Raw genomic sequence first — 25,818 nt, forward strand, 5'->3', positions numbered from 1 at the left:
AATTTCCCGGAGGAAACGAAGCGGCGAATAGAAGAGATGCCTTTTGATGGTTCGGGACTCTTCCATTCACGTACCGACCATAAACTCAAGAAACTGCACGAGTCAAGAATGATGGCGCGCAGGATGGAGATCCAGTCACACACCAGACGTAAGTGGTCCTGGAATTGGCCATCCTACAGGCAGTCATACCAGCAGAGACAGCTGCCGCAACACCGCCAGCAACAACAGCATCAACAGCGCCGCCGCCCTCAGCCCCAACAGCGCTTCCAACAGGGCCGCCGTCGTTTCAACGATCGGAGGCAGCGCTGACGGGACTGGCGAACCACTCCTCATGCTCCTCTAATACCCACCCCCCTCTCATCTGGGGATCGGCCCCGAAGCCGACTCCCCATTTGGGAGTCCATCACATCTGACTGGTGGGTATTATCCATCATTCAACATGGCTATCGAATAGAATTCAACATCGTTCCTCCATCGAGTCCAATCCGGTCTACTTCATGTTTGCCGGTACTTCTCAACGAAATACATCAACTTCTGCTTAAAGGAGCGATTCATCAAGTATTCCCATCTGACGGACTCCACGGATTCTATTCCAGATACTTTACGGTCCCCAAGCGGGACGGTGGTCTACGTCCGATTTTGGATTTACGGGACTTGAATAAGTTTATTATACCGAGAAAGTTTTGTATGACCACCCTTCAAAACATTTTCCCATTGTTAAGGAGAGGGGATTGGTTCGCCTCACTGGACCTGAAGGACACCTACTTTCATATTTCAATTCATCCAAATTACAGGCGTTTCCTTCGTTTGCTGTTGCAAACCAACTTTATGAATTCAAAGTTTTACCCTTCGGACTGGCTTCAGCTCCAAGAATTTTTACCAAATGTGTGGCTCCTGTCTGTGCCTTCCTATGCCTTCAGGGCATACAAATTTACCCGTACCTCGATGACTGGCTGTTAGTCTCGCAATCCAGAGAAGGACTACTAGACACCATCCATACAACCCGTGTCTTACTAGATAGTCTGGGTCTACGTATTAATACAGAGAAATCTTCTCTTCTTCCGACACAGACGCTCACCTTCATTGGAGCCCGCTTGGATTCAACGTTGGAGAAAGCCTTCCTCCCTCAGGACAGACAGCAGACTCTAGCTCGCCACATCCATCGAATTCGACGAGAGGGAACGGTTACGGCGAGATCCATTCAGAGGGTCCTGGGGCATATGGCCTCCACAGTTGCCGTAGTTCCACATGCCAGACTTCGGCTTCGCCCACTACAATTATTTTTCAACAAGGTGTATCATCCACAAAGAGACCCACAGTCGAAACGGATTCGGATCCCGTCTTCCGTGCTCCACTCCCTGTGCTGGTGGCTGAAGCCGACCAATCTCGCGGTGGGAGTCCCCTTCAGGGCGCAACCTCCTTCGATAACTCTTGGTACCGACGCGTCTCTCCTAGGATGGGGGGCGATCTGCTCTGGCCTATCTACCCAGGGAACGTGGACTCCTCTAGAGTCCAAGAATCATATCAACTTCCTAGAGCTGCTGGCAGTCTTCAAAGCCCTTCGTTCTTTCGAAGACCTCCTTCATCATCGGATCGTTCAGATAACTTCGGACAATATAGCGACCGTTTTTTATCTGAACAAGCAAGGAGGGACGAAGTCACCGACCTTAGCCAGGCTTTCTATGACGATTTGGGATTGGTGCATTCCAAGACACATTACTCTGATGGCCGTTCATCTGGCTGGCACAGACAACGTGCATGCGGATCTTCTCAGCAGACACATCTTCACTTCGCACGAGTGGGAACTGGATCCTCGCACGCACAACCACCTGTTCAGGCGCTGGGGGTTTCCCGATGTGGACTTATTCACTACCCAACAGAACAGGGTGTGTGAGACTTACTGTTCGAGAGCGGGAATCAGACAAGCATCCCTAGGGGACGCATTCATGATCCCTTGGGACAACATCAACTTTTATGCTTTCCCTCCGATCCCTCTTCTGATGAAGGTCATAGCGAAGATAGTGAGCGACCGTGCATCGGGGATACTAGTTGCCCCCTGGTGGCCACGCCAAGCGTGGTTTGCAAAACTGCTCGACATCTCCCGCGGGGAGTTTCTTCATCTTCCGACACTTCCGTATCTTATAACGCAAATGGACGGCACACTTCGTCACCCGGACTTGCTCTCATTGAATCTGACAGCGTAGCAGATTCGATGATTGACCTTTCATTGCGGCCGGCGACGGATTCGAGAGCCTCGAATCCTACAGCTTCTATTAATTCATCGGTTTCAACTATCACTTCGACTGCTTCGGCCCCGATTCTCGAATCCAACCATGCGGGTGCTTCTCACTGCCACAATCTCTCTGTACCATCCGGTTCGAGACAGACCCTGTCGAATTTGAATCCAACGCTCTTGCACCCTGAGATTCAGCATATTATCGACGCTGCTCTAAAGCCGTCCACAAGAAAGTCATATACAGCTAAATGGAAGCGGTTTTCCGCCTTCGCCGAGTCTCATTCGTTCTCCCCACTTGTCTCATCAATTGAACAAATTCTTCAGTTCCTTCTGGAGTTGCATCACTCCGGACTGAAGCCGTCTTCTATTAAAGTGTATACGGCTGCAATAGCCTACTACCGTGGCTTAGTCGACGGATCACCCCTGTTTTCTCATCCTATTCGCAAGAGATTTTTGAAAGGACTGTATAACCTTAATCCATCGATTAGACCGGTTATGCCCACGTGGAGCCTTTCTGTAGTTCTACAGGCCCTTATGAGGGCCCCCTTTGAACCTTTGGCGACTGTGGATCTCCAGTTAGTTTCGTGGAAGATGGCATTCCTTGTAGCTGTCACGTCAGCCCGGAGAGCTAGTGAGCTTTGTGCCCTCTGCATCGACCCTCCTTATCTAAACTTCCACAGAGAAAAGGTTGTTTTACGTCTCGACCCATCTTTCTTGCCCAAAGTCTCTACACCTTTCCATTCAGGACAAGACATTGTACTGCCTGCCTTTTTTCCATCGCCGTTGAATCCCTTGGAAAGATCTTTGCACTCCCTCGACGTTCGGCGTTGTTTAGCCTTTTATTGATCGTGAACGGAGTCTATTTGGCGATCCAATAAACTGTTCATTAAATATTCAGCTAGAGATCAGGGCGACCCAGTCACTCCTCAAAGACTCTCTAAGTGGATAGTCCACACTATTACCTTGTGCTATCAGTTAGCTAAGCTTGAACTGCCTACAGTTCCCCGAGGCCATTCCACTAGAGCTGTCGCTACGTCTTCTGCATTCGCATCCGGAGTTCCGATCGATGACGTCTGCCGAGCCGCTACTTGGGCGAACCCTTGCACCTTCGCCAGGCACTACCGTCTCAATGTTCGGGCTCGACGGGACTGCTCTTTCGGTAGAGCTGTACTCTCCTCCGTCCTACAATGAGGACACCTTCCCTCCTCCTCTGATGGTAAGCTTGTTAATCTACCCATATGTGTGATGCACAGAGGCCACGACGAAGAAAAACAGGTTGCTTACCTGTAACTGATGTTCTTCGAGTGGCCATCTGTGCAGTCACACAACCCACCCGCCGGCCCCGCTCGGTGTCGGTGAGTGGACTCATTCATCGGTACCGAAAGTTTCCCATTTTTTTCTTGGTACCGATCCCATTTTCCTATCTCATACTGAGAATTTTTCCACAAGGGGGCGCACGTTCGGTCGTCAAAGACTGAAAAAATGGCGGACGCTCTGCTCTTTATAGCCCATGGGGGAGGGGAGCGGAGCTTCCCACCAAAAACTGTTAGCTTTCAATCTTCCGGCCAAAGGCACTGCGCAGGCGCAGTACCCATATGTGTGACTGCACAGGTGGCCACTCGAAGAACATCAGTTGTTTTTTATTTATTTATTTATTTATTAAAACATTTCTATGCTGCCCCTTGCCAAGGCCTCGGGGCGGCTTACAACATCAAATACAAAATACATTAAAACAATGTATTACAGGTAAGCAACCTGCTTCTTTCCACATATTGTTGCACTGCAACTCCCAGCACCCATAGCCAGCATTCTATAGGATGGTGAAGTTTCAATTCAACAATTTCCATGCTAAACCATGCTTTGGTATGATGTGAATAAGCAGCAATAAACCAGTATAAACCTTGGTCTTTTGTACTCCCCTCTCCTTTTCCCATGTGGCTATATGGTGCATGTTGAACCTCAGGTTTTGTCTAACTATACCTTGTTGTGTTGCTTGGAACTGAGGCTAGTTTAGTTTAATTGATACAAGTCAGTTTCACTTTGAAGTTGAAATACTTTAAACTGACCATAGTTAACATTAGCTACAGTTTGTTAGTCCAAAGAGACATAACAAATGGTAGCTAAAAAAGCAGAAGTAAAGGCTTCTGAACTGTTGTTGTGGGGATAAGATGGAGGAGATGTAAGCTGCCTTGAGCCCTTTGCAGGAAAAAGGCAGGTTATAAATCGAAAAAAAAAAAAATAATCTTTACAGGAGAAGGCAGGTGGAAGCATGTGAGCTAAAACTTGATTTATATTGCTCTGTACCATGGTTTACTTTGAAGTACTAATCCAATCACTATGTTTGGATTTTTGTTAATTATACAAGACTGAACATGCGGCATCATAACACTTGAATGACTTTAGTACAGACATTCTTCATTAAAATGTAAGAGAATAATGTGCTTAGTTCAGTTTTTCATATAAACTGTTGAAAATTGTATCTGCTTAATTTGTGGAATATTTTTATTTACGATTTGAAAAATCTTCATCTTAGCTATAGCTCTCATGCCCATCTAACTGTCTTGTCTTTAACCCATTTCTATATATCCTAATTGAACCTTCTCAATGGAAGGATGAACATTGCTTTTAATCATCCAAGGGTGTAATCGGGTGAAGAAAAAAATTCTGGGAGTTGTAGGACCCTGTCAAACCTTGCATAGGATTGAACTTTTCAAAACATTCATGGAGAGATCTGTCCCTGGATACTGAATATCCCTAGTTTTCCATACTGGTTTGCTTACATTCAATTTCCTGTTGTATAGCAGTGTCAATTTTGTGAAGAGAATACGATGCTCATAGCAAACACTCTTTTCCAACAACCCAAGAAACAACTCTACACATGGACATCACTAGATGGTCAACACAGAAATCAGGTTGACTATGTGCTTTGCAACCAAAGATGGAGAAGCTCTGTACACTCAGTAAAAACGAGACCAGGAGCTGACTGTGGCTCAGTTCATGAGCTTCTTGTTGCAAAATTCAGGCTTAAATTGAGGTAAGTAGGGAAAAGCAATAGGCCTAAATCATATCCCTGATGAATATACAGTAGAAGTGACAAATAGATTTAAGGAATTAGATCTGATAGAGTGCCTGAAGAACTATGGATGGAGGTTCGCAACATTGTACAAGAGGTAGCAACTAAAACCATCCCAAAGAAAAAGAAATGCAAGAATGCAAAATGGCTGTCTGAGGAAGCTTTACAAATAAATGAGGAAAGAAGGGAAGCGAAAGGCAAGGGAGAAAGAAAAAGATACACCCAACTGAATGCAGCATTCCAGAGAATAGCGAGAAGAGATAAGAATGCCTTCTTAAATGAACAGTGCAGAGAAATAGAAGAAAACAATGGAATAGGGACGACCAGAGATCCCTTCAAGAAAACTGGAGATATGAAGGGAAAGTTTCAAGCAAAGATGGGCATGATAAAGAACCAAAATGGCAGGAACCTAACAGAGGCAGAAGAGATTAAGAAGAGGTGGCAAGTTTACACAGAAGAACTATACAAGAAAGAGCTTAACGTCCCTGATAACCATGATGGTTAGGCAGGAAGTGAAGAGGAACTAAAGAGCCTCTTGATGCTGGTGAAGGAGAGTGCAAAAGTTGGCTTGAAACTCAACATTAAGAAAACTAAGATCATGGCATCTGGTCTTATCACTTCCTGGCAAATATATGGGAAAGAAATAGAGATAGTGACAGATTTTATTTATCTGAGCTCCAAGATCACCGCAGACGGGGACTGCAGCCAAGAAACTCAAAGACGCTTGCTCCTGGGGAGGAAAACCATGGGAAATCTAGACAGCATACTAAAAAGAAGAGACATCACCCTGCCGACAAATGTGTGTATAGTCAAGGCTATGGTTTTCCTAGTTGCAGTATATGTCTGTGAAAGTTGGACCATAAGGAAGGCTGAGAGCCAAAGGATTGAGGCCTTTGAATTGTGGTGCTGGCGGAGACTCCTGCGAGTCCTTTGGACTGCAAGGTGATCAAACCAGTCAGTCCTAAAGGAGATCAACCCTGACTGCTCTTTAGAAGGCCAGATACTGAAGAGGAAACTCAAATACTTTGGCCACCTAATGAGAAGGAAGGACTCACTGGAGAAGACCCTAATGCTGGGAACAACAGATGGCAAAAGAAGAAAGGGACAGCAGAGAATGAGGTGGCTAGATGGAGTCACTGAAGCAGTCTGCATGAGCTTAAATAGACTCCAGGGGATGGTGGAGGACAGGAAGGCCTGGAGGAATGTTGTCCATGGGGTCGCGATGGGTCGGACACGACTTTGCAACTAACAACAACAGCAGCAGCAGCAGTGTCAATATTAAAACAAGACAAAAAATTGTGATTTGAGATATATATTTCCTCAGAATCTCAGCTTGTCTGTTAATTACACTATTGGAACTTGTAATATGAAAACTGCATAAAGGGGCAACTTATACTCCTTATCTTATGCCAACGTTCCTTTGGATATGTCTTGATACTGTTCTTTGAAGTGAAAAGTTTCCAAGAAACTTTGGAGCAACCAGTAGAATTTCTTATTACTTTCTTAAAACACCAGATCCTCTTTTATGGCCAAATAGCAAATTGCTTTTCAGAACATCCAGCATTTCTTAGATTGAAAGCAAAAAAATTTAAAACCTTGTCATATGGGATTCAATAGGAGTTGAAGGACATACAGTATTGATGGTTCTTTCCCTGAGACACATGTGTAGGTAGTACGAGTTTTTTTCATACAAACAAGCAAGTTTATCTTTGATGAACTCGCTGAGAACCTAGGTAGATATTCAGATTCATTTGTTTCTCTGAAATTCTTTTGCTGCAGTTATAAAGTTTTTAATATATACAAATATTCTCTGTATTTGCATTTTTTTAAACAGTGTCTCTACAGGCAAAATCATTGGTGCCAGTGTTTTGTTTGTTGGTGGAGGACTGGGTGGAACTATTTTATATGCGAACTATGATCCACGCTTCCGAGAAAACGTAGAGAAGACCATCCCTTATTCCAGCAATTTTTTTGAAATGGTACTGGGCCCTCCATATGTTGTTCCAACACCAAAGAAGCCAGTAAGTTTTTGCCTTTGCCTTAAGAACATACACAATAATTCTCCAATTTTAAGCTGAGCTTTAGATCTTGTACACTTAACTGATATGTAACTGAGGAAGGTATCTGTTGAGAAAGTTATAAATAACCTGTGCCTGTGTAAAGAAACTGTGCAGACCTCTGCTGAAAAGCCCTTTTTAAAAAGAGGTAAAGTTTTGACACTTGCTGACAAAACTGCCAGGTCCTATTAAAAGAGGGGCAACTTGCACTTTTCCATGAACACCTAGAAACACTAGAAAAGTGAGACCACCCTTAGGACAGTCTAGTATAAAGAAGGATCTTGCAGTGAGGGGATGTAAAATCCCACCACCCCCTTTTGCGTGCAAACTTCAATTGTGTCTTGGCCTTTCTTTGGGAACTCAACTTTTGTTAGCTGTCAAGAGAAAGCAGAGGTAAGAAAAGGCCTTTTGGAACCTCCTTGGGTCAGTGTTTGAAGTGGGTACCTGATATGACAGAAAGTATCCTTGAGGAGGTTGAGCCAGCTGATGCTTCCGGTTGGTACACTCAAGGAATTGCATACCTCTGCAGTTGTGTAACTGTGGCAAAAACCCCATACCTCCAAGTATTTTGCACATTATGAATACAATATATATATTTTAAAATGTTTTTCAAGCGCCTGACCACCCTTCAGTGTACTGCTTCAGCAATTGGAAGGGGCTTTCAGTAGTAGTCAAAGTTGGATTTGCAAAAAAATAAAAAGGAAAAAGGATTATGGGCCAAAAAGGCAGCAATTAGCTGAATGGTGCATAATTGCAGAGGGGGAAATCCAGCCTGTGCTAGTTGCCCCAGAGTGGCTCTTAGCCACTTATAACGTAGCTGTCACAGGCAAGTCCTAAGGTAACCTTGGCAGCAGTAGCCAGGGGGTTTTGCTCCTCTTCTCAAACAGGTTTCTGGGTTCCTAGTACCCAGAACATGGCAATCCATCATGGTTAAAACAATATATAAGCCATAGGTTGTCTTAAACAAGCCACCCTGGTTTCACATGTCACAACAACAAACGGTGGTTTATCATCAGTGATACTGCCTTTCCATTTTCCCTGTGCTCCACTCCCCCTACACTAGGTTGATTGGAAAAAATCAGACTGCATCATAGGGACCTGCCTTAGACATTTCTCTGTTCAACAACATGACTGCATTCAGTTTCTATCCTCAAATGGGTGGCAAGAAATGGATCTTCAGTCTTTGATGGCACTGAGGAGCTCTCTTGCAGGAAGTGTAGCATCTGCTTCACCAGCACCTTAACAGACTTAGCTGCTCACCATGACATTTTGTCCTGTATTGGAGGAATTACTATTTCAGCTGCATTGAAGGGCCATGGTCTGGACACCACGCCCAGGGGGTAACAGTGCATCCTGATTTTGTTCAGTGGCTTAAAGCCACATTTGATCAAGTCAGGAAAAAACCAAGCTCCTTAGGTATTCTGCTTGTTAACAATGTGCCTCTCTTATATGTGTTATACTTTTTTAGGTTATGAAAAAAGTCTTAGAGTCAATTTACAAGTACAATGGGGAAAGACAGCTTGCTGCTGCTTAGTGTAGACCAGACTTTCCCAACCTCAGGATTTCCCAACCTGCAAATGTGAACAGAAAGAGGAATACAACTCACAACCAGTGTGGTTCTTGTTCTTTTTAAGAATGTTACAAGATTCTACTATGAGTTTGAACCATCCTCATAGTTTTGTCAGATTTGACCAGCATCACTTGGAAGATCTAAGAGAAGGGAAAGGAGAGTGTGATTGTTTCAAACAGTCTTAGAGTTTTCTTTTTCCTCCCCATTTCCCTGAGCACTTTCCAGACTTGCTCCCTGGAGCTGTTAGCTTCTTCCAAAATTCCCCCAGTATCAGCCAAATTTCTTGGAGTAGGTCTAATTACGAATCCCTTTGTTTTGTTCTCAGTATCCTTGGAGTTTGCCAGCAAAAAAGCAATGGGAGAGCCATACCATTCAGTTTTTAAAGAAATTCTGGAAGAAGTTACATTAGATCTAAAGAGCTTTGAAGGATTGTCTTGGTGACAGCCACCACTACCAAAGCTTTTCTTCTAATAAATTCAGACAGATCAGAGCCATTCTGGGTATTCATTGTACTTGACAGAACATTTGAAATTTCTATATTTGTATGCCTGAAGATGCTTCTAAGTCTTCAACTATTGCAAGAACTGCTTACCTATTGTCCATTGGACTGTCTGTTCTACTTATCTGTTCTGATGTTCTCAAAGTGCCTAACAGCAATGTCAGGCTGTGGCCTCTTTAGAAAATGAATACATGATTGAGTTCTCCAACATAACGGTCAGGCTACCACAGTCCTTTGTTACTGGGGTGTGTTTGTCTGCTTGGCTTTGGGTTTTCTCTATGTGAGTCAGAAGATTTTGGAGAATTCCTTTGATGGAATATAGAATGAGGATGTTTTACTGATCTCAGAATTTTGTGGTGCTTTTTGACATGCAGTTTGTTGTAATGTTTGGCTCCTGAAAAAGGAAACTTCTCTCATGCATGTTGGCTCTTTGCATACTTAGCTTTCTAACTTGAGTTAGGTCACACCTCTAGGAATTGAGAAATGCAAAAAGGATACATGTTTCTTTGGATAAGGTGAAAATTCCTTCTAGTCTGTAGGATACCAAGTGGCTAAAATTGCCATTGAAAAAGCCTTAGGAACCATGCTGATTATCTTTTCCCCCTTTGGATTTTAAAATAATAGCATTTAGAATGTAAATGACTACATTTTAAGTTTCTGTCAATGATTCTAAGTATATAGAGTATGTCCCACTTATCTCAATTGCTGCCAATCTTTGAAATGTGTGCATGTATTGTGGGGGGGGGGGGAGATGTTTAAGGTTAGGGTTGTTACATGTGTTTGCTTGATAGTTTGCAGATTACAGTAAAACTGTTTTTCCCAGATTCAGCCAGGAAAAATCACTTCTGTAACAGAAGTCACAAAAGAATCTAAACAGCCTGCTCTCAAATCTCCAAAGAGTAAAACAGAGGCTCCTTCAGCTGCTAGTGAAGAAAAAGAAGGTAAAAAGAAATTATAGAGAATAGAGTAAAGGATAGTGGTAGAGACGGAAGGGGCTTATAAGGCCATCAAGCCCTTGCTGTGCTTCCACATCTGGTCACCCATCCAGCTGCAGGCCTGTGCTTTTCCAGCTTAGAAAGGTGACTTGAAATTCTAACTCAATACATAGTTATGAATGCACACCTATGTTTCTTATTAAAATATGGGGATACTGTATAACAAGATTTTTTCATTTTTATAGATTTGCTATTGCTGCTATTACTTTATAATTTATTATATACCTTTCTTGAAAAAAAGACTCAAGGCATTTAATTTCAAACAAGATTAAAACATATACATTTAAAATTTGTTCATAAAAAGTTAACCTCATAGCAAATATATGAAATTATAGAAGACTGAAAGAATTATACATGCACACACACATTTATATATAGAGAGGGAGAGGGAGAGGGAGGGAGGATCTTTACAAGTTTTCAGTTTATTTGTAAGGTTGCTGTTGGAAATAAATTTCAGCTTATAGCATAGTTATGCTTTGTGGTTCTAATTTGTATGTGCATATATTTGCAGCATGTTCAGAAGTAGCTCAGATAATCTCAGCAACAGGTGAAGCTTTGTCAGTTCCAGCTCCAGGGATGCAGGAGGAGGAACATGGCAAAAGTCATATGCATCTTGAAGGAAAACAGAAACCTCCTGACTTAGGTATTCTTGGCTTATCTGCAAGCTTTGGAAATCTAAATCCAAAAGAATTCATCTCTGTTCAGCTTATTAAGAATAAATCCTATGTTGGACTTGTTTAACACATCAACAACCTCAGCTCTTCTTATTTGGACATCACAAAAACAAAATACAAATTCTGTATTTGTAGGCTTTTCCAGGAAATTGGAAGCAGTTTTAGTGTAGCGCACACCCCTGAAATCTGTGGGTTAATTAATTCACAGCTTGATTAGTTCACTTAAATAATTAACCATGAATTGTAGATGTTATGTCCAAACAGGATCTCTACTTTTCTTGCTGATCTTTGCTTCTGTCTCTTTAATTTTCATCACTACTGAATCTAAATTTAAATATATTTCATTGCATTTATGCTTATTGTTCCTTTTCTCTGTTGTCTTTCTGTCTGATGAATTTTTTAGATTCTGAACTCCTTGGGGTGAAGGTTTGAGTGACTCTTTAAAATCCTTAAGACAAAGTAAATGTACAATAGAAGTGTTTAGATGCCCCAAACAGAATGCAGCATGTGTTCTATTTTTATTTGGGAGATTTTTTTTCTTTTTCTTATCTTTTCCTAACTGAATGTACATGGTCCCAGTTCTTCTCCAGGTTTAACTAAGAGCATCATTTTTAGTAAAGCCCAATAAAAAGAAACAGTTAGTTGATTCACCCTAAGGTGAATCTAGATCCTGATGCAACCTTATTTGCACCAAATGATTGTATCAAACTGTAATTAAAATTCAGGAAGGACAGGAGAACATTTTTGAAACTGACAGTAGTGTTCACCAGGAGCCCACAAACTTTGGCAATCAACCTAGTACTTAACAGTCATCAGGATTTTGCCTTTATACTAATTTTTGCATGTTTGGATGTAAGTCATATTCTGTTCAGTAAGGTTTACTGCCAGGTAAATGTGCACAAGCCTGCCATCTTTGTACACAACCATGGTGAGCCTTCCTGTGAAGTCAAGGAAAAGCCTTTGCCCTCTCCTTTAAGGTCCAGGTTTGTGATTTGGAGAAGGAGAGCTGGGGTTCATTTAGACACTGGGTGCCTAAGGTGCTTCAAGCACCTGCTTTCTTTTTCAGATCTGGAAGAAAACCAGACCACCAAAATGAACCCTAATCTTCCTGTTTTTGAATTAGAGGGAATGGATATTTTCCTTGCCTTTTCAGTAAGCCTTCCAAAACTTAGCCTCAGTGCACAGATAATGTTACTCTTTGCTAGCTCTAAGTATAAGAGGAAAGTTGGAGCTCCATTTATCATACTTGCTAGAAGTTGAACAGGAATGTGGATTCCTTTTGTTCATGCTATAGTGTTAAGGTTGCTTTGTGTTTTTGTGTGGGTATCATGTGGTTGCATTGTTCCAGAGCACTGACATTGTTATTACTTAGATTTAAGTATAGAGCTTGACTATCCATAAAGAAGTCAGTTTGTGTGGCAAAATACATGTCTAGCATGCTGACTACTGTTGTAGCTAGATTAGTATTTTCTTGTTAGACAAGAAATTAACTCTCTCAGGAGTGTATGTTTGTTTTGCATTCAGTGTTTTGTTTAAAAATTTCTAATATCTAGGCAAAGAACACAGCCCTGGAGATTTAAGGGTTATAAAAGAAAGGCCAGCTGATGAGGTTGCTGCTCGTCTTGCACAGCAAGATAAAGAAGAACAACATAGGATTTTGGGTATGTAAGCAAATAGTATGGTTAAGTGCTCCAGATTATGCACTGTTACACAGATGCAAGAGCAGCTATATAGTTAATATGCTTGGGTTTTTTCAGCACATTGTAAAAGTATGAACTTGGGCATGGAAAGAATATGCCTAGTGTAGGGTGGATTATAAATTTCATCAAGATCCTAAGAACAACATTCAGATTTCAACAGGAAGCTTGTTTGAATTCCACCAATTTTTTGCCTGCAACTTTTACTTTTCACAATTTAGATTATGTAGCATAATGAAAATTTTGTAGTGATCTCACTAGTTCTGTGGAAATCTATTTCTAAATGTATGAGGCTTCAACCTTTCCATTTTAAATTGGAAGTATGATGTAAGAACCATTTAGTACACACAGAAATAGGAGTAGATTTAATTTGCAGTCTGTTAAAACAGTGCGCTATTTTCCAGGATTATTTATTTACATTTATCTTAATCCATCATTTATCCTTATAGATTCCAGGATGGTATACAGTAAATATGACCACTCAACAGTGATAAAGATCCACAAAACAATAAAATAGTAAACAAATGGAGAAGCAGAAATCACCAATATAATCACATATTTTAATCCACTTTAAGTGCTTTGGCAAACAAAATAATTTTTGCCTGGTATGGAAAGGACTGAAATGTAGTCAAACACACCTCTAAAAGCAAGATGTTCCTCAGCTGGGTTGTCACAGCAAGGAGGGCTTTTTCCCATGGAGGCACATGCAGAAGAGTCTCCCCTGCAGATTTTAAAACTCCGCCAAGCTGTAACAGGGAGAAATGCTTCTCCAGAGATTTGGGCCCCAAGTCTTCAGGGCTTTAAAGATAAACTGCAGCACCTTGGGTGGGAGTGAAAGTGAAGAGACTGTTAGTTCCTTTATGATTGGTTTAATATGATACCACTTAGCTGTTCCAGTTAAAATTCTGGCAGCCACATGTTGAGCTAGCTGAAGCCTCTGGGTATCTTGAGTGGTGGTTTCATCAAGAGGCTATGGTGGTTTCATCAAGAGGCTACTATAGCATGGATCATGATGGTCTGGCTATCCCTTTCTAAGAATTGTTCCAGCTGACAAACCATTCTAAGCTAGTAAAATGCAGTCCAACCCACTGAGGCCACCTGAGCTTCGGATGGCAAGATGGATCAAAGAGTATCCCCATGCTCTAAACCTTTCTTGGGGGAATGCGACACCCTCCAAAGCAGGTTGCGCATTCAGTCCCAAACAACAGAGTTGGCCACACTGAAGGGAGGAATGAAACCTGCTACATTCTATTAAGTTTTTAACTTATTGTTACAGGTAATCTGAGCCACTAGAAGATAACACAAACAAGATAAGTGATAAACAAACTAAAGCATATTTTTTATTTTCTCTGCCTAGCACTTGCATCATCCTTAGAAAGTGCTTTGAGTAGCACTGCTCGTGTCACCTTGCAAGCAATTACACTCCAGGAGGCTGCTGCACAAGCTGTTAATCTTCATGCTCAAAAACTGAAAGAGGCCATGGATAATTCAGAGGTATTTGTTGTTGTCTGTTGAACTGATGTACATTTTATTTGATTTATTTTTAATTTGTGTTTTACTTCATAAATCTTTTTGCAAACTCTGCTTTGATTAAAAGGTACAGCATAAATAAAATTATTTAAATTATTTAATTTATAAAATACTTTAGATAATTATTAGAAACTATGACATATTTCTATGACACATCTATTTTGTGTTTGCGCTGAGAAGTTGACAAACCTGAGATTTACAAAAGAAATAAAGAGTTGGTGAGCTAGCATATTTGTGCGGGAGGACAGGCATCCTGTTCCAGGCACCCAGGAAAAGTCAAGATCAGATGACTGAGTTTTGTGAAGTCTGCTGGTCCTGGTTTGTCCCTGCTTTTTGTTCACAATTGATTTTTTCTTGTCCTGCATTTTTTTGCCCCTAGCCCCTCTTCAATTTCTTCTTCATACTAGTTTAGACCCTATCTCTCCAACACATGTTTTTCTCCCTATTGTTACTGGACTGAGCCAATCAACAGCTGGGGCAAACCCGGGTGGACCCCAGACCTGAGCCAAACAGAGCCTGAGACTTAGAGCCAAAATCAGCTTTATTCTAGTGCAGTATAGAATAAAGGGAGACGAAAGGGGACATTCAGCCCAAAGCAGTGTCTCAAAAGTTACACCCCAGTACATGCGTTCTATACCCTAGGTAACCAAATAGGTCACCTAATACACATCTAATACATCAATACATCAATGTATGCACCCCCTCCTGCGCTGGAGAAAGAGTCCTTTCTTCTGTCAAGGACCAGATATTTCCCATGTCTATTTCTTATCTGCTCGAGATTCACACAGGCTTGCCATATTCTTACTCCCTGCACATGTGCAACTTTCATGGCGGCTAGAACCAGTTTCCACTGTCCCTTTGATTACTGTATTCGAGGTCAGGCTAGCATGTTAGCTGTGGGTTACACAAAGTTCATTTTGTTCGTATCTGCCCTCCCTTCTGGGACAGTATAACTGTGGTGTTTTTACTATGTGACCTTCCTGTGGCCAACTACTTTTGGGTCCTTTCTCTGACCAATTACTTTTGGGGTGTTTTGGGTGCTGCAATTGGTAACACTATCAGTAAAGAAAGAAGTTACCTTTTTGCGACGGGGTAGTGGGTGGGTTGGCTTTTGTGCTGTGTTTTTTCAGTGACTTCATGGCTTCTTTGGGAAAGAACTAGAAAGAGAGCAAACAGCAGTCAGTGCAAGGGTTCCTACAAGTCCACTGAAAGCTAAATAGTCATGCAGACATCAGAGTTCTTTTCCACCGACCATGCACAAGCGAGAATCAGCTGCCAGCTTTAGCTTCCCACTCAACCCATCAGACCTCATGGCATGTAGCAATAGGCTGATCTTGAACAAAGCAGTCACATCTACTGGAGTTGGGGCAACTGAATCCTTGGGCTGTATCACCCTTTCCCTTCAGGAGTCTCAGTTTGAGATTAAAAGTTGGAAACACTAGTAGGCAACTAGCATAGAAAGGCAAGGCCGAGAATAATGTTTGATACCTCCTCAACATGGCATATTTCTGCCAAACACAGCAGCCAGCGATTTTGAATGCTAGTTTCATTTTCATTAATGAGGATGGATCCATTCCTCCCCCTGCTGTACTACCCAGGCAAACGCAACCCAGGGAGTCTGCTCGTCCAGTAGTATCTCACAAATTGATGCCAGTCCTTTCTCCACTTTGGAAAGTTAACCAGTTAACTGACAATCTTCAAGATCAGTGATTTTCAGCTGCCAGTCTGCGGATGGGCGCTGGTCCGCCGGAGATTTCCTGCCAGCCTGTGGGGGTGGGGCGCACATCTCATTTGCCAGAGACCAGCGCAGGGGCTGGCTGTGCTCCACCACTTCTTCCTTATTTGGCATCACATTTGCAGGCAGTCTGGAGGTGCTGCCTGGGGGTGCCAGGGAGGGGAGAGACAGTTTTTTGTTTCTGCCTCAGTGGTCCCTGAGGTAGTTCAAGTTTTCGCTGCTCCTCAGCTGTGGAAAGGTTGAAAACCACTGTTCTAGATTATTGGTTTTCCTTGGATAGTTTCCTCCCCTCTTCTGTGGTCTTACAGTTTTTCATTTATCCATGGGAATGCTTTACCTATCCTCTTCTACTAAGCTTTAGCCACAGATGGAATTGGTAGAAAGGACTTTTAAGACTAGCTGACTACACAAAGCTTGTTCATGATATAACTGCTTTTCTTCTGAGTGACAGAGGGAATAAACTCATTTTAATAATATAAGTATGCCTTCTGCGCACCAACATGGAAGGAACCTTCTGGGCAAGTACCAGGATAACATAGTTTTGGTAATCTAGGGAAACACATTTTGATTTTTAACCAGCAGTCTATTACTCTTACCTGAGAGATCTAGAATACTATGTTTTTGCTAGGTTGCAAGTAACAAAAAGGCAGCTCAGTGGCGATCTTTGGAAGAAGCACTGAAGGATCGTAGGAGAGCTGTTGATGAAGCTGCAGACGTCCTTTTAAAGGCTAAGTAAGTCATCTACATAAACCTGGTAGAAAATCATGATGTATTCCATTATGCTCGAATTATAAAAAGATCGGGACTGTTTAATCATGACCAAGAAATGCCATCCAATATTGAATGACTTTGGGTGCTTTTTTTTTTTTTAAATGAACGTGAGATTAGGCTTGATTTTCACTGCCTGGGGTCAGTAAGTTTAGCCCTCACCCTAACAGCATCCCAAACCACACCCCTCTACTTTCTCCTGTATAAAGGAATCTTTACTTTTCCCTGTAAGAGTTAATAGCATTTATGTGGTGAGAGCAAATGATTCTCTGTTCCTGTAGTTTGGTTCTTTAAATGTATAAGAAGTCCTACATTTAGCTTGCCCATTGTAATGACTAACATTTTGCTAGATTCTAGAAGATTATTCAACCAACAGGACATATCTGTCTCAGTTTAATTTTGAATTTGAGTATCCAGTACATACTGTCTTGGTAACCTGTTGAGTATATGTGTTTTGATTTTTAATAAGCCGTTATTCTTTTGTGGGATAGTGTAAAGTTAGTCATTCTAACTTTGTCAGTGTAGACCAGGAGATGTGCTACTCTCTGTTTTATATGTAATCATCTAATTTTTTATTTAACAACTTTAACTTTGGACTTACCATAGTTTGCTTTAAAATCTTTTTAATTTAGTTCTTTGCATTATAATTCTTACAGAAACTGGTGATGGACCAAATGATTTAATCTGTAGGCATTACTTACTCATGTTGCTTGGTTTTGTTTAGAGAAGAAATGGAGAAAATGAAAGGGGTGATTGATGGTGCCAAGAAGTCTCAGATTCCTGGGGCCAAACCACATATCCTGACTGCAGAAGAGAATCTTCATCGTATGATAGTTGACTTAGATAGTGTGGTCAAAAAGGTGAATGTAACCCAAGTAGGGTTTTATTTATTTTATTTATAAATCACACAGAAATGAATGTTTAGCCTTTCCAATTTCTATATGTGCATGTGCACACACATGCTAAGTGGAGCTAATATCACTTGTTAAAATCCTCTTACATTTGTTTTTATATTTTATTTGTTTGAGGATATGGGGGTACAGGGTAAATCTTCCTTGAAAGGAATATACCTGAAGCTAGACAATGAGAACCGAGCAGTGGGCAGGAGGACAGGTTGTGGTATAACAGCTCAGAGAACTCTAATTACAGGTAGACAGCCTGTCTGTCATCTTCTTGGTCTGTGTCCAGTCCCAGAATTAGAGGCAAAAGGGGTTGTTTATTTATTTATTTATGTAATACATTTCTATGCCACCCCCATCGCAACAAAGCCTCGGGGCAGCTCACAGCCAGATGGACGGTTGCTCTCCATCTGGTCTAGACCAACTCCTCAGAGCCCTTGCTAGCTTGGCCAGTGGTTAGGAAAGCTGGGAGTTAAGTAAGGACAGGTTCCATTTGGGAAAAGGCCAGTGTTTGTGACAGGAGGCTGTAGGGTAGAGAGAAGCAAGGGAGCAGTTGGGGAGCAACTTTTTGGGTTACTGAGGGGGCAGAGGGATGATAGTTTGTAATGAAGAATGGCTTGAATGATGTGTTTGCGAATGGATGGAAGGCACATCTGTGTATATGAGAAAGATACAGTTCAGGAGTGATCCAGTGAGGGTGTGTACTGGAGGGTGAAATAGCTCCCTCTAAGACTTTCACAATAGCATGACTACAGGGATGTAAACCCATAGCTGGGACAAGGCTTGGAGGGAGTGTGCTGTCAAGGGACAGCCAGGATCCACACTGAACATTATCCCAGCTCAGGCTTCAGAGTCATCTCCCTCCCCGCACTTTGAGTCCTCTTGATAGCTTGCAGAAGTTGAGCTGTCAAGTGAGCCCAAAGGAGTGAGGGATCTGTTGCTGAGAAGAGGGTGGTTTGAGGCTTTTATACCCTCTTTCTAAAAAAAATGGTAGCCATGTTATAAGTGAAGCCGGGGGTCAGACTAGATGGCCCAGGAGACCCCTTCTGACTCACTCTGTTTCTTTGTTTCTAAAATTTCATTTCTCCCTTCACCTTAACTGCCAACTTAGGGATGTACATTTTGTCCATTTTCCTGAGAGTCCAGGTGCTTTTTTCAAAGGAAAGGTGTTTTTGAAAGCTTTTTATCATAACTCTGGGTCCCTTTAGCAGTGGGGTTTTGAACAGGGACTGGGTGGTTTTGGACTGGGACTTATGTATATATAGGTCCCAGTCTAAAATTCCATTTCTCATTCAGATTAACAAGTTGGACTGATATATCAGTGGAGTTGGCTATAGCCATTGGCCAAGCATTGACACTTGCTTGGAGCATCCCATGGCAAGATTGGCAAGATACTTTCCTGCTCTTGTCATAGGATTTGCAGACTACGGCCAGTTATCAGGGTATGGATGACGGATGACATGACAACCCATTGTGGGTATTCCTAGAAAAAGCTGTGCATTGTTGAGCTATCTTGTTGCTCATGTACAAGCCATCCTGGAGAAGTTGGCAGGCTCACATGCTATGTTCAATATCAGATGCTCTGTTCCTCCTCTGAATTAAACATATTTAAAATAATTCCTGAAAAGTATGCTTAAGTGCCTGCCTGCTTTGACTATATTTACAAACTGGTGTGTTTTTGTACTGTTGGGTACATAATACAGAAAGGAATTCCAGTATCTTAAGAAAGGGACTCAAATGGGAGATTATTTCTTTCTGAATCTTTCCTTCAGTGTTTTGCCCCTAGTTATTTCTGTGATGTCTGATAATTGTTGCTGTGTGCAGTTCTAAGCTAACAACTTAATACCTGCCTTGAAACGTAAATCCTTACTTATTTTCTGTAGGTGCAAGCAGCTCAGTCAGAGGCTAAAATAGTAACTCAGTACCATGAGCTTGTATCTAAAGCAAGAGAAGAATTTCAGAGAGAACTGGATAGTGTTACTCCAGAAATTCAGCCTGGTTGGAAGGGGCTAAGTAAGTAGCATGGTATCTAACATTTAGTTGTGGTCTCAACACATAATTTGTACAGGTATGGCAAGTTTATAGTACTAAATCAGTTCCTGTTGATTCTTCTCCTCCTTCCTTAAACTCTTTTCTAAATGAAGATCACTGAATTCTTCGAGTTTTTAATCTTAGGTTACTTGTTTTATCAATTGCTTGTTTTCTTGTGTTTTGAACTGAGACAATTCTGGTAGCTTACCATCCATATAAAATTCATTAAAAATTACCTGTACTCTAAAAATGAAACCTCTAATTTTGTAGACTTGAGTAAGATGTGTCTTCAGTTTGATAAGCCACATGAATCTTGATGCTGTAATATGAAGAACAATGAAAACTGCTAGCTAGTGCATCAGCTGATATTGGTATTAGATAGGAATACTTATTTGATTTCAGCTCTACTAAGAACTATGTTCACACTGAGTTAGTTGGTCCATCCTTCTATATACTGTCTACTTCACAGGGAGCATCTCTACAAGGACTCAGCTGTGTTTCTTAGTCACCTACATGATACCCTTTGAAGCAAAAATGAGCCTGACACCACTAAATGCAAAATGTAACTTCTACCATTGACTTACAGACCCTCTCAAAGGCCTTGTCTTTTGACCTTGTACAGATCAAAACATAAACCTCTAACCCATTCAGTTTTACAAGAAAATTGAAAACTAACACCAACTAGTTGCTGTTATTCCATATACTGCTGTAATTAAGTTCTAAACTTCCCTTCTTCACAGAATTACTCTAGGCAATGTATAAATGCTCAAATGAGCTCATCATAATAAATATTAAGACTTCATTTAACAAATTAATTAACATTCAATAAAGCAGAAATACAGCAATTCTCCAGTAATAATAAAGCAGATAATAAAAGTATGCATTTGAATGAGAATGACCCATAAAGCTCTTGCTTTTTCCCTACTCTTGGATTCAAGGGAGAATTTGACTGAGAGTCTGAGAAGAAGGCTCAGGTATGCTTCAAAGTTTTTTAGGTAGTTAATTTTCTAAAGGAAGCCAGGCAGGTGACTCTGAAGGTGGTTTGTTAATCAGAGTGAATGCATTTTAACAATAAGACCCAAAATCCTCTCTTAATCTAGAATAAATCCCAGAATGCAGTTTTTCAAATTGCAGTGAAGTGGGTAGAGTTTGTGATCTAGTTCAAAAAAGCCGCATCTTTTCCATCAAAAGATAGGACAGACATTGTCCTCAAATGTGTTAATTTTCTAAAAGAAATGGTATCCATTGCAGCAATGAATATCCAATGGGTCAAAAGTTGCAAAAAAGCTAATTTTAACCCCCTTAGCGTTCTGTAGCTGCTGTTAATGCCATTCTTAATGGGGGTACGGAGGAGTGCATGAGGGTGAAAATGCCTCCCACATTGTGCACCTCTGCCTTAAAGATGCCAGAGGACTCCTGCTGCTTAGAAAATAGTTCCTTACTCCTTTACTTTTGTAACAAAACTACTTGGAGAAGGAATTACAATAGGTAAAATATTGGCTAAAATCCCTACTTTCCATGCAATTTGGGTTGTATACTAGAAAACATAAGCTTTTTGTAACTCATATATAAAAGTTTTTGGTGGAACAGGCTTAGACTTCACAGTAAGAAAGGAAAAGGGGAAGAATAATGAAAAATCACACATTAAGAATTTAAAAATAATTTCATGAGTTTGTTAACCTAGGCAAAATGTGACTTGTTGCATCAGTCATTAGAGGTGGGATTGGAGTTTACAGCTGATTAGCTGACAAGGCCAATCAGAATTTGTGAGTTCCTGATTTTAGTATTTCTCCTCCCCTTCACTGAAGATAGTACTCCTTCAATAAGGAATAGCTTGATAACACAGCTGGTCGGAGGCAGTTGCATTGCAATATTCTCCTGTACTGGGTGATGGACTACCCCTTCCCTGAGAAACTCAGTTTAATTCCCTGCCTGCTACAGAGTTGTCTTCCTCTTCGATCCTGAGAATATAATTCAATAGCCATGTTACCTTTGCAAGGTACTGCTGTCTTGTCTCACCTGGGAAGGAAAACATAAAGTCATGCCTAAAGATCAAAGAGATTAAACAATGTGCTAAGATTGCAGCTTACTTCAGAAAATTAGTACCCCTTTTTAAATAAACTAAAATAGGTTAAGAGTGGTAAGTTACTACTATATGTAAAAGGTTATTGGATCATTTAAAAAGTTTTGATTCACAAAAATGTGTGCACCATCTGGCTCAATTATTTCTGTTTAGAACAGAGAGAGGTTGTTTTCCATATTGCAACACCAGGGTAGCCACCAGCTGGGACATGGGAGAGGCCCTTCTCTTCTTTGGAACTTTGCTTTTTTCCTGAGTACCTTTTCATTCTGATAGGAATTTGGCCATTTGGGTTAGCTATATTTTTTCTCCCTAGAATTTTTGCAAGTTTGAATCTGCTACCTTGGTTACCCTTCAAATTGTTTTATTTGACTAAATTATGTTAGATTGCATTTGTAAGCCACCCAAATGTTTATATAAAACAGAAATACAGGATACACATTTTCCAAAGAGGTAAGTAAATAAATAATTGCTGTTTGAACATTAGGTTAAGTTCTGAGGGATTAAGTTTGCTGCTTTGTATACTGTTTACATGATTTTATAGAACACTGAGATAGAAATAAATGAACATGATTAATCAGAAGAAGATATACCTGCAACTCCATTTTTCTGAGCTGGATTTATTAGACTTATATCCTGCCTTTTTCTTACGATCTCAAAGCGGCTTACACCATTTTCCTCCTCCTGCTCTCAGTCTTATCCCCACAACAACAATCCTGTGACGTAGGTTGGGCCGAGAGTCTGTGACTGGCCCAAAGTCACCCAGTTGTCTCCATGACTGAGCAGAGAATGGACCCCAGGTCTCCTGAGTTCCAGCCTTGTGTTCTTAATCACTACATCACACTGGCTCTCATATTCTTGAGGAGGATAAACGACAAAACTTTTTTCCCCTTTAAGGGGACTGTTAGCATGTACGTACAAACATTGTTTGTCCTTTTGAGAAGCACCCAAATTTTTGCACCAAATTCTTAAGTTGCTTTTTAGATTCAGGACAAGACTTGGGAAGTGGTGTTTTTATGAATGGTTAGAATGCATTTTGAGTGGGGGAAAGTTCTATGGCCTTTGAACCCCTCTGAATCATGTCTATAATCTAAACTGCACAGAGAAGTTAAATAATAACAATAACCATCACCATCATGAAGTTCATTCCTTGTACATCTTTAACCAGGTGTGTTTACCTTTACTTCAGTATGACTGTTGTGGGTTTCTGAAATTAACCATTTCATGTTGTACAGTCAGGTATACTCTTGATGTTTCAGAGTATATGTTCTGGTTGTTTGCTTGTATTCATATCCTTGCATAATTTTAACAGCTGATTGATCTACGTCTGTGAACAATGTTTAACTTTTCCAAACATTTATTTTCTCTTACAGAAATAACTGATTTAGGTAAGCTCTTTACATGTATCTTCTTTCCACATAGACATTACATGTCCTTTGATTACAAATAATTACATGCCTCTTGTGATTTGGTTCTCAAAGTTAGCTGTCGTCACACAGAAAGGGTTTCATAGGGTGAACTAATCTAGCCATTATGTCTTGTAAGAATTTGTCAATTTTAACATGATAAATTCTTATGTGTTAGCAGAGGCTTTTAATGTACAAACAAAAATTTACTCTGCAGTATTATTATAGACTTGAGCTATCCTTTTGTTTCACTGGAATCTTTGAGTAATCAAAATAAAATGCTTCTTACAAGCATTGGTTAAAGTCTGAAGTTCTGTTCCTAGTGGTCAGGTGACTCTTTGATCTAAGCTTTAAAAAATATTGCCATTTTATCCTCTTTCTAATATATATATCCCAAAATTCACTGCCTGTACAGTATTCCCCCAAAATTTGTGGGGGTTCCATTCCTAAAGCACCTGCAAATTGTGAAAAACCGCAAATTTGGTGCTGATGATGGGCGCTGGCCGCCAAGGCAGTGCGGGCTGGAGGTGTAGGCCGGGCCAGCCCAGGCTGGGGGGCAGGCACACATGTGCAGCGAGACAGGGATGGGTGCGTGCAGAAATCGTTTTCTCTGAGCAAGTCCAAACTTGGAGGAAACGATCTCCTTGCGAGTAAGCTGCCGTACGGTGAGGGGCCGGCTTACTTGCAAGGAGGTTGGCTTGGACTCGCTTGGAGAAAAATTCCGCGAAAGACTGAGGCTGCAAACGCTGAACCGTGACTTCACGGGGGTATACAGTATTGCATTTTTCCTGACATGAAGTTAACTGCCAATGTGAGAAAATGCATCTGCTATAATTGGGTTAGGTCTTTTTTGTTTAACTTTGCTATGTTTAGGTCCTAAAAGACTTCTTGAATATGAAGGAGCACAAGATGGTGTGCTGGAGTGAAAGAAGGTTAATTTGAAAAGCATTTTAATGTTATTTTAAGAGTATAGGGATTCCTCTTGGCCTTTGCATCTGGCAGCCTTTTTTTTGAATTTCCCAGAAAAGCTTCAGCTCTGGAGTAGGGAGGGAGGATTATTTGATTACTTCTTATTCTGAATTCTAAACTCTGCTCATATCAAGTCAGTATAAGGATATGATGCTCCTTGTGCAGTTTGGTCTTTTAACACTTTGTTCTCTTCAGCTGGACAACTGACAGCAGACGACTTGAACTCTCTCATTGCGCATGCTCATCGACGTATAGACCAGCTCAATAAGGAGCTGGTGGAGCTAAGAGTTCGAGAACAGCAGCACATTGACTCAGCCCTGGAAAAACAGAAACTTGAAGACAAAAAGGCTTTTGAGTCAGCAGTGGCAAAGGCACTAGAACATCATAAAGCTGAAATCCAACTCGAACAGGAGAAGAAGGTAAGAGTTGCACTTCTGTCTTTTGGTGGGTGTGGGTATGTGTGCTTGTGTGCCTGTGCACCTGTGAGGAATGCCTGTGTTCAGTGTTATGTCTGCTCAGTGATATGACCAGATCCAAGTAGAAACTTTGGGCACTGAAGATATGGTTCTCACATGGCTTTGAGTGTATGTTTTCAGTTGCTCCATTTGTGCTCTCTGGGAACCCAGTCTGGGCACAAGGTCCAGCTACTAGCAGACATGGCCAAATTAACAGATCAGGCTGATGCACCAGTGGAGTTGTCTGTAGCCATCTGGCAGTCCAGGCATTGAGCAAGTACTGTGATAGGGAATGTGCAGAAGCAAGGTGTAGTTTTTTCCCATGGTGATGGACATCACTACTGGCTAATGAGACCTGTATCTCTTGTGAGGGCAGGGGAGACTGGCAGTTGAAACTGCCAATGATAGCTAAAGCAAGACTCTTGTATCTATCTCATGGCTGACCAGAGAAAGGAGGTGGAAGAAGTTAAAGTCAACTTCTGTGCTTTGGAACTGAGATGAGGGCAGAACCAGGAAAGCTGCAACCTTTTCAGCACTCTCCACAACAACGGTTCCTTCTTTAACAGCTCAGAACCTTAACAAGCACTTGTGTGACTGATCACATTATTTTTGCACATGCAAAAACTGGATGTAATGTGGGGATGATGGCCAGATTTTGAAATTCCGGATTGTGGTTGCCATACTTGTGAAAGACGGGCCATAAAATATTGAATTGTTTAGTTAGCAGAGCCAGGTTGTTTGTCACTGTGGTCCCACATGTCTCTGTTTAACCATAATATTCTGGTAGCAATAGAATTGCCTCTATTTTGTATTGTTGCCATGCTTTATTCATTTATGCTGCTGCTGCCTCCACAATCATAGGGAATTTCCAATGTATTTATTGAAAAGTATTGAAGTGTTGGACTACAGTATAAGACTATATAAGACAAGGGCAGATTCTATATGTCATTATATATGTCACCAAGCCCTGGCACAGTCTGAAAACCCTTCTTGAATATCCTGTTCAGTCACTAACATGTGACATAAAAGTCCTGAAAAAGCAGGTCCCACAAACAACTAAGTTGGAATGTACTTTGTTGTAAAGGAAGGAATCTGAAAGGTCTTGTTACATCCCTTTGTTTTGTTTTTCAACCTCCCAGTGCAA

General features: G+C 41.2%; 2 protein-coding genes and 1 long non-coding RNA gene across 5 annotated transcripts in view; 1 reads left to right on the plus strand and 2 right to left on the minus strand.

Annotated features, from left to right (window-relative positions):
- The window catches only part of IMMT (inner membrane mitochondrial protein), a 53,539-nt gene that overhangs the window by 17,305 nt on the left and 10,416 nt on the right, over nt 1-25,818 (plus strand). For 2 of the 3 annotated variants that reach the window (XM_044447408.1, XM_044447406.1), the window contains exons 3-12: nt 7,144-7,330; nt 10,259-10,376; nt 10,942-11,073; nt 12,658-12,765; nt 14,159-14,295; nt 16,695-16,798; nt 17,559-17,694; nt 19,617-19,746; nt 23,218-23,232; nt 24,415-24,638. In XM_044447408.1, coding sequence (XP_044303343.1) covers nt 7,144-7,330; nt 10,259-10,376; nt 10,942-11,073; nt 12,658-12,765; nt 14,159-14,295; nt 16,695-16,798; nt 17,559-17,694; nt 19,617-19,746; nt 23,218-23,232; nt 24,415-24,638 — 1,291 coding nt within the window. The remainder of the gene's footprint in view (nt 1-7,143; nt 7,331-10,258; nt 10,377-10,941; nt 11,074-12,657; nt 12,766-14,158; nt 14,296-16,694; nt 16,799-17,558; nt 17,695-19,616; nt 19,747-23,217; nt 23,233-24,414; nt 24,639-25,818) is intronic. The other variant, XM_044447407.1, reaches the window with a different exon arrangement.
- Nucleotides 8,901-20,129, minus strand: LOC123031921. The gene is made up of 4 exons (XR_006416424.1): nt 20,001-20,129; nt 15,410-15,488; nt 13,440-13,621; nt 8,901-9,076 (listed from the first exon to the last, which is right to left on the minus strand). It is a non-coding gene; the product is annotated as an uncharacterized LOC123031921 (long non-coding RNA).
- Nucleotides 21,765-25,818, minus strand: part of PTCD3 (pentatricopeptide repeat domain 3) — a 45,368-nt gene continuing 41,314 nt past the window's right edge. The window contains exon 25 of the transcript XR_006416421.1: nt 21,765-21,783. The gene's annotated coding sequence lies outside the window, so the exon portion shown is untranslated. The remainder of the gene's footprint in view (nt 21,784-25,818) is intronic.

The sequence above is a fragment of the Varanus komodoensis genome, unplaced genomic scaffold (genome assembly GCF_004798865.1).
Source record: "Varanus komodoensis strain SLA01 unplaced genomic scaffold, ASM479886v1 scaffold51, whole genome shotgun sequence".
Taxonomy (NCBI): domain Eukaryota; kingdom Metazoa; phylum Chordata; class Lepidosauria; order Squamata; family Varanidae; genus Varanus; species Varanus komodoensis.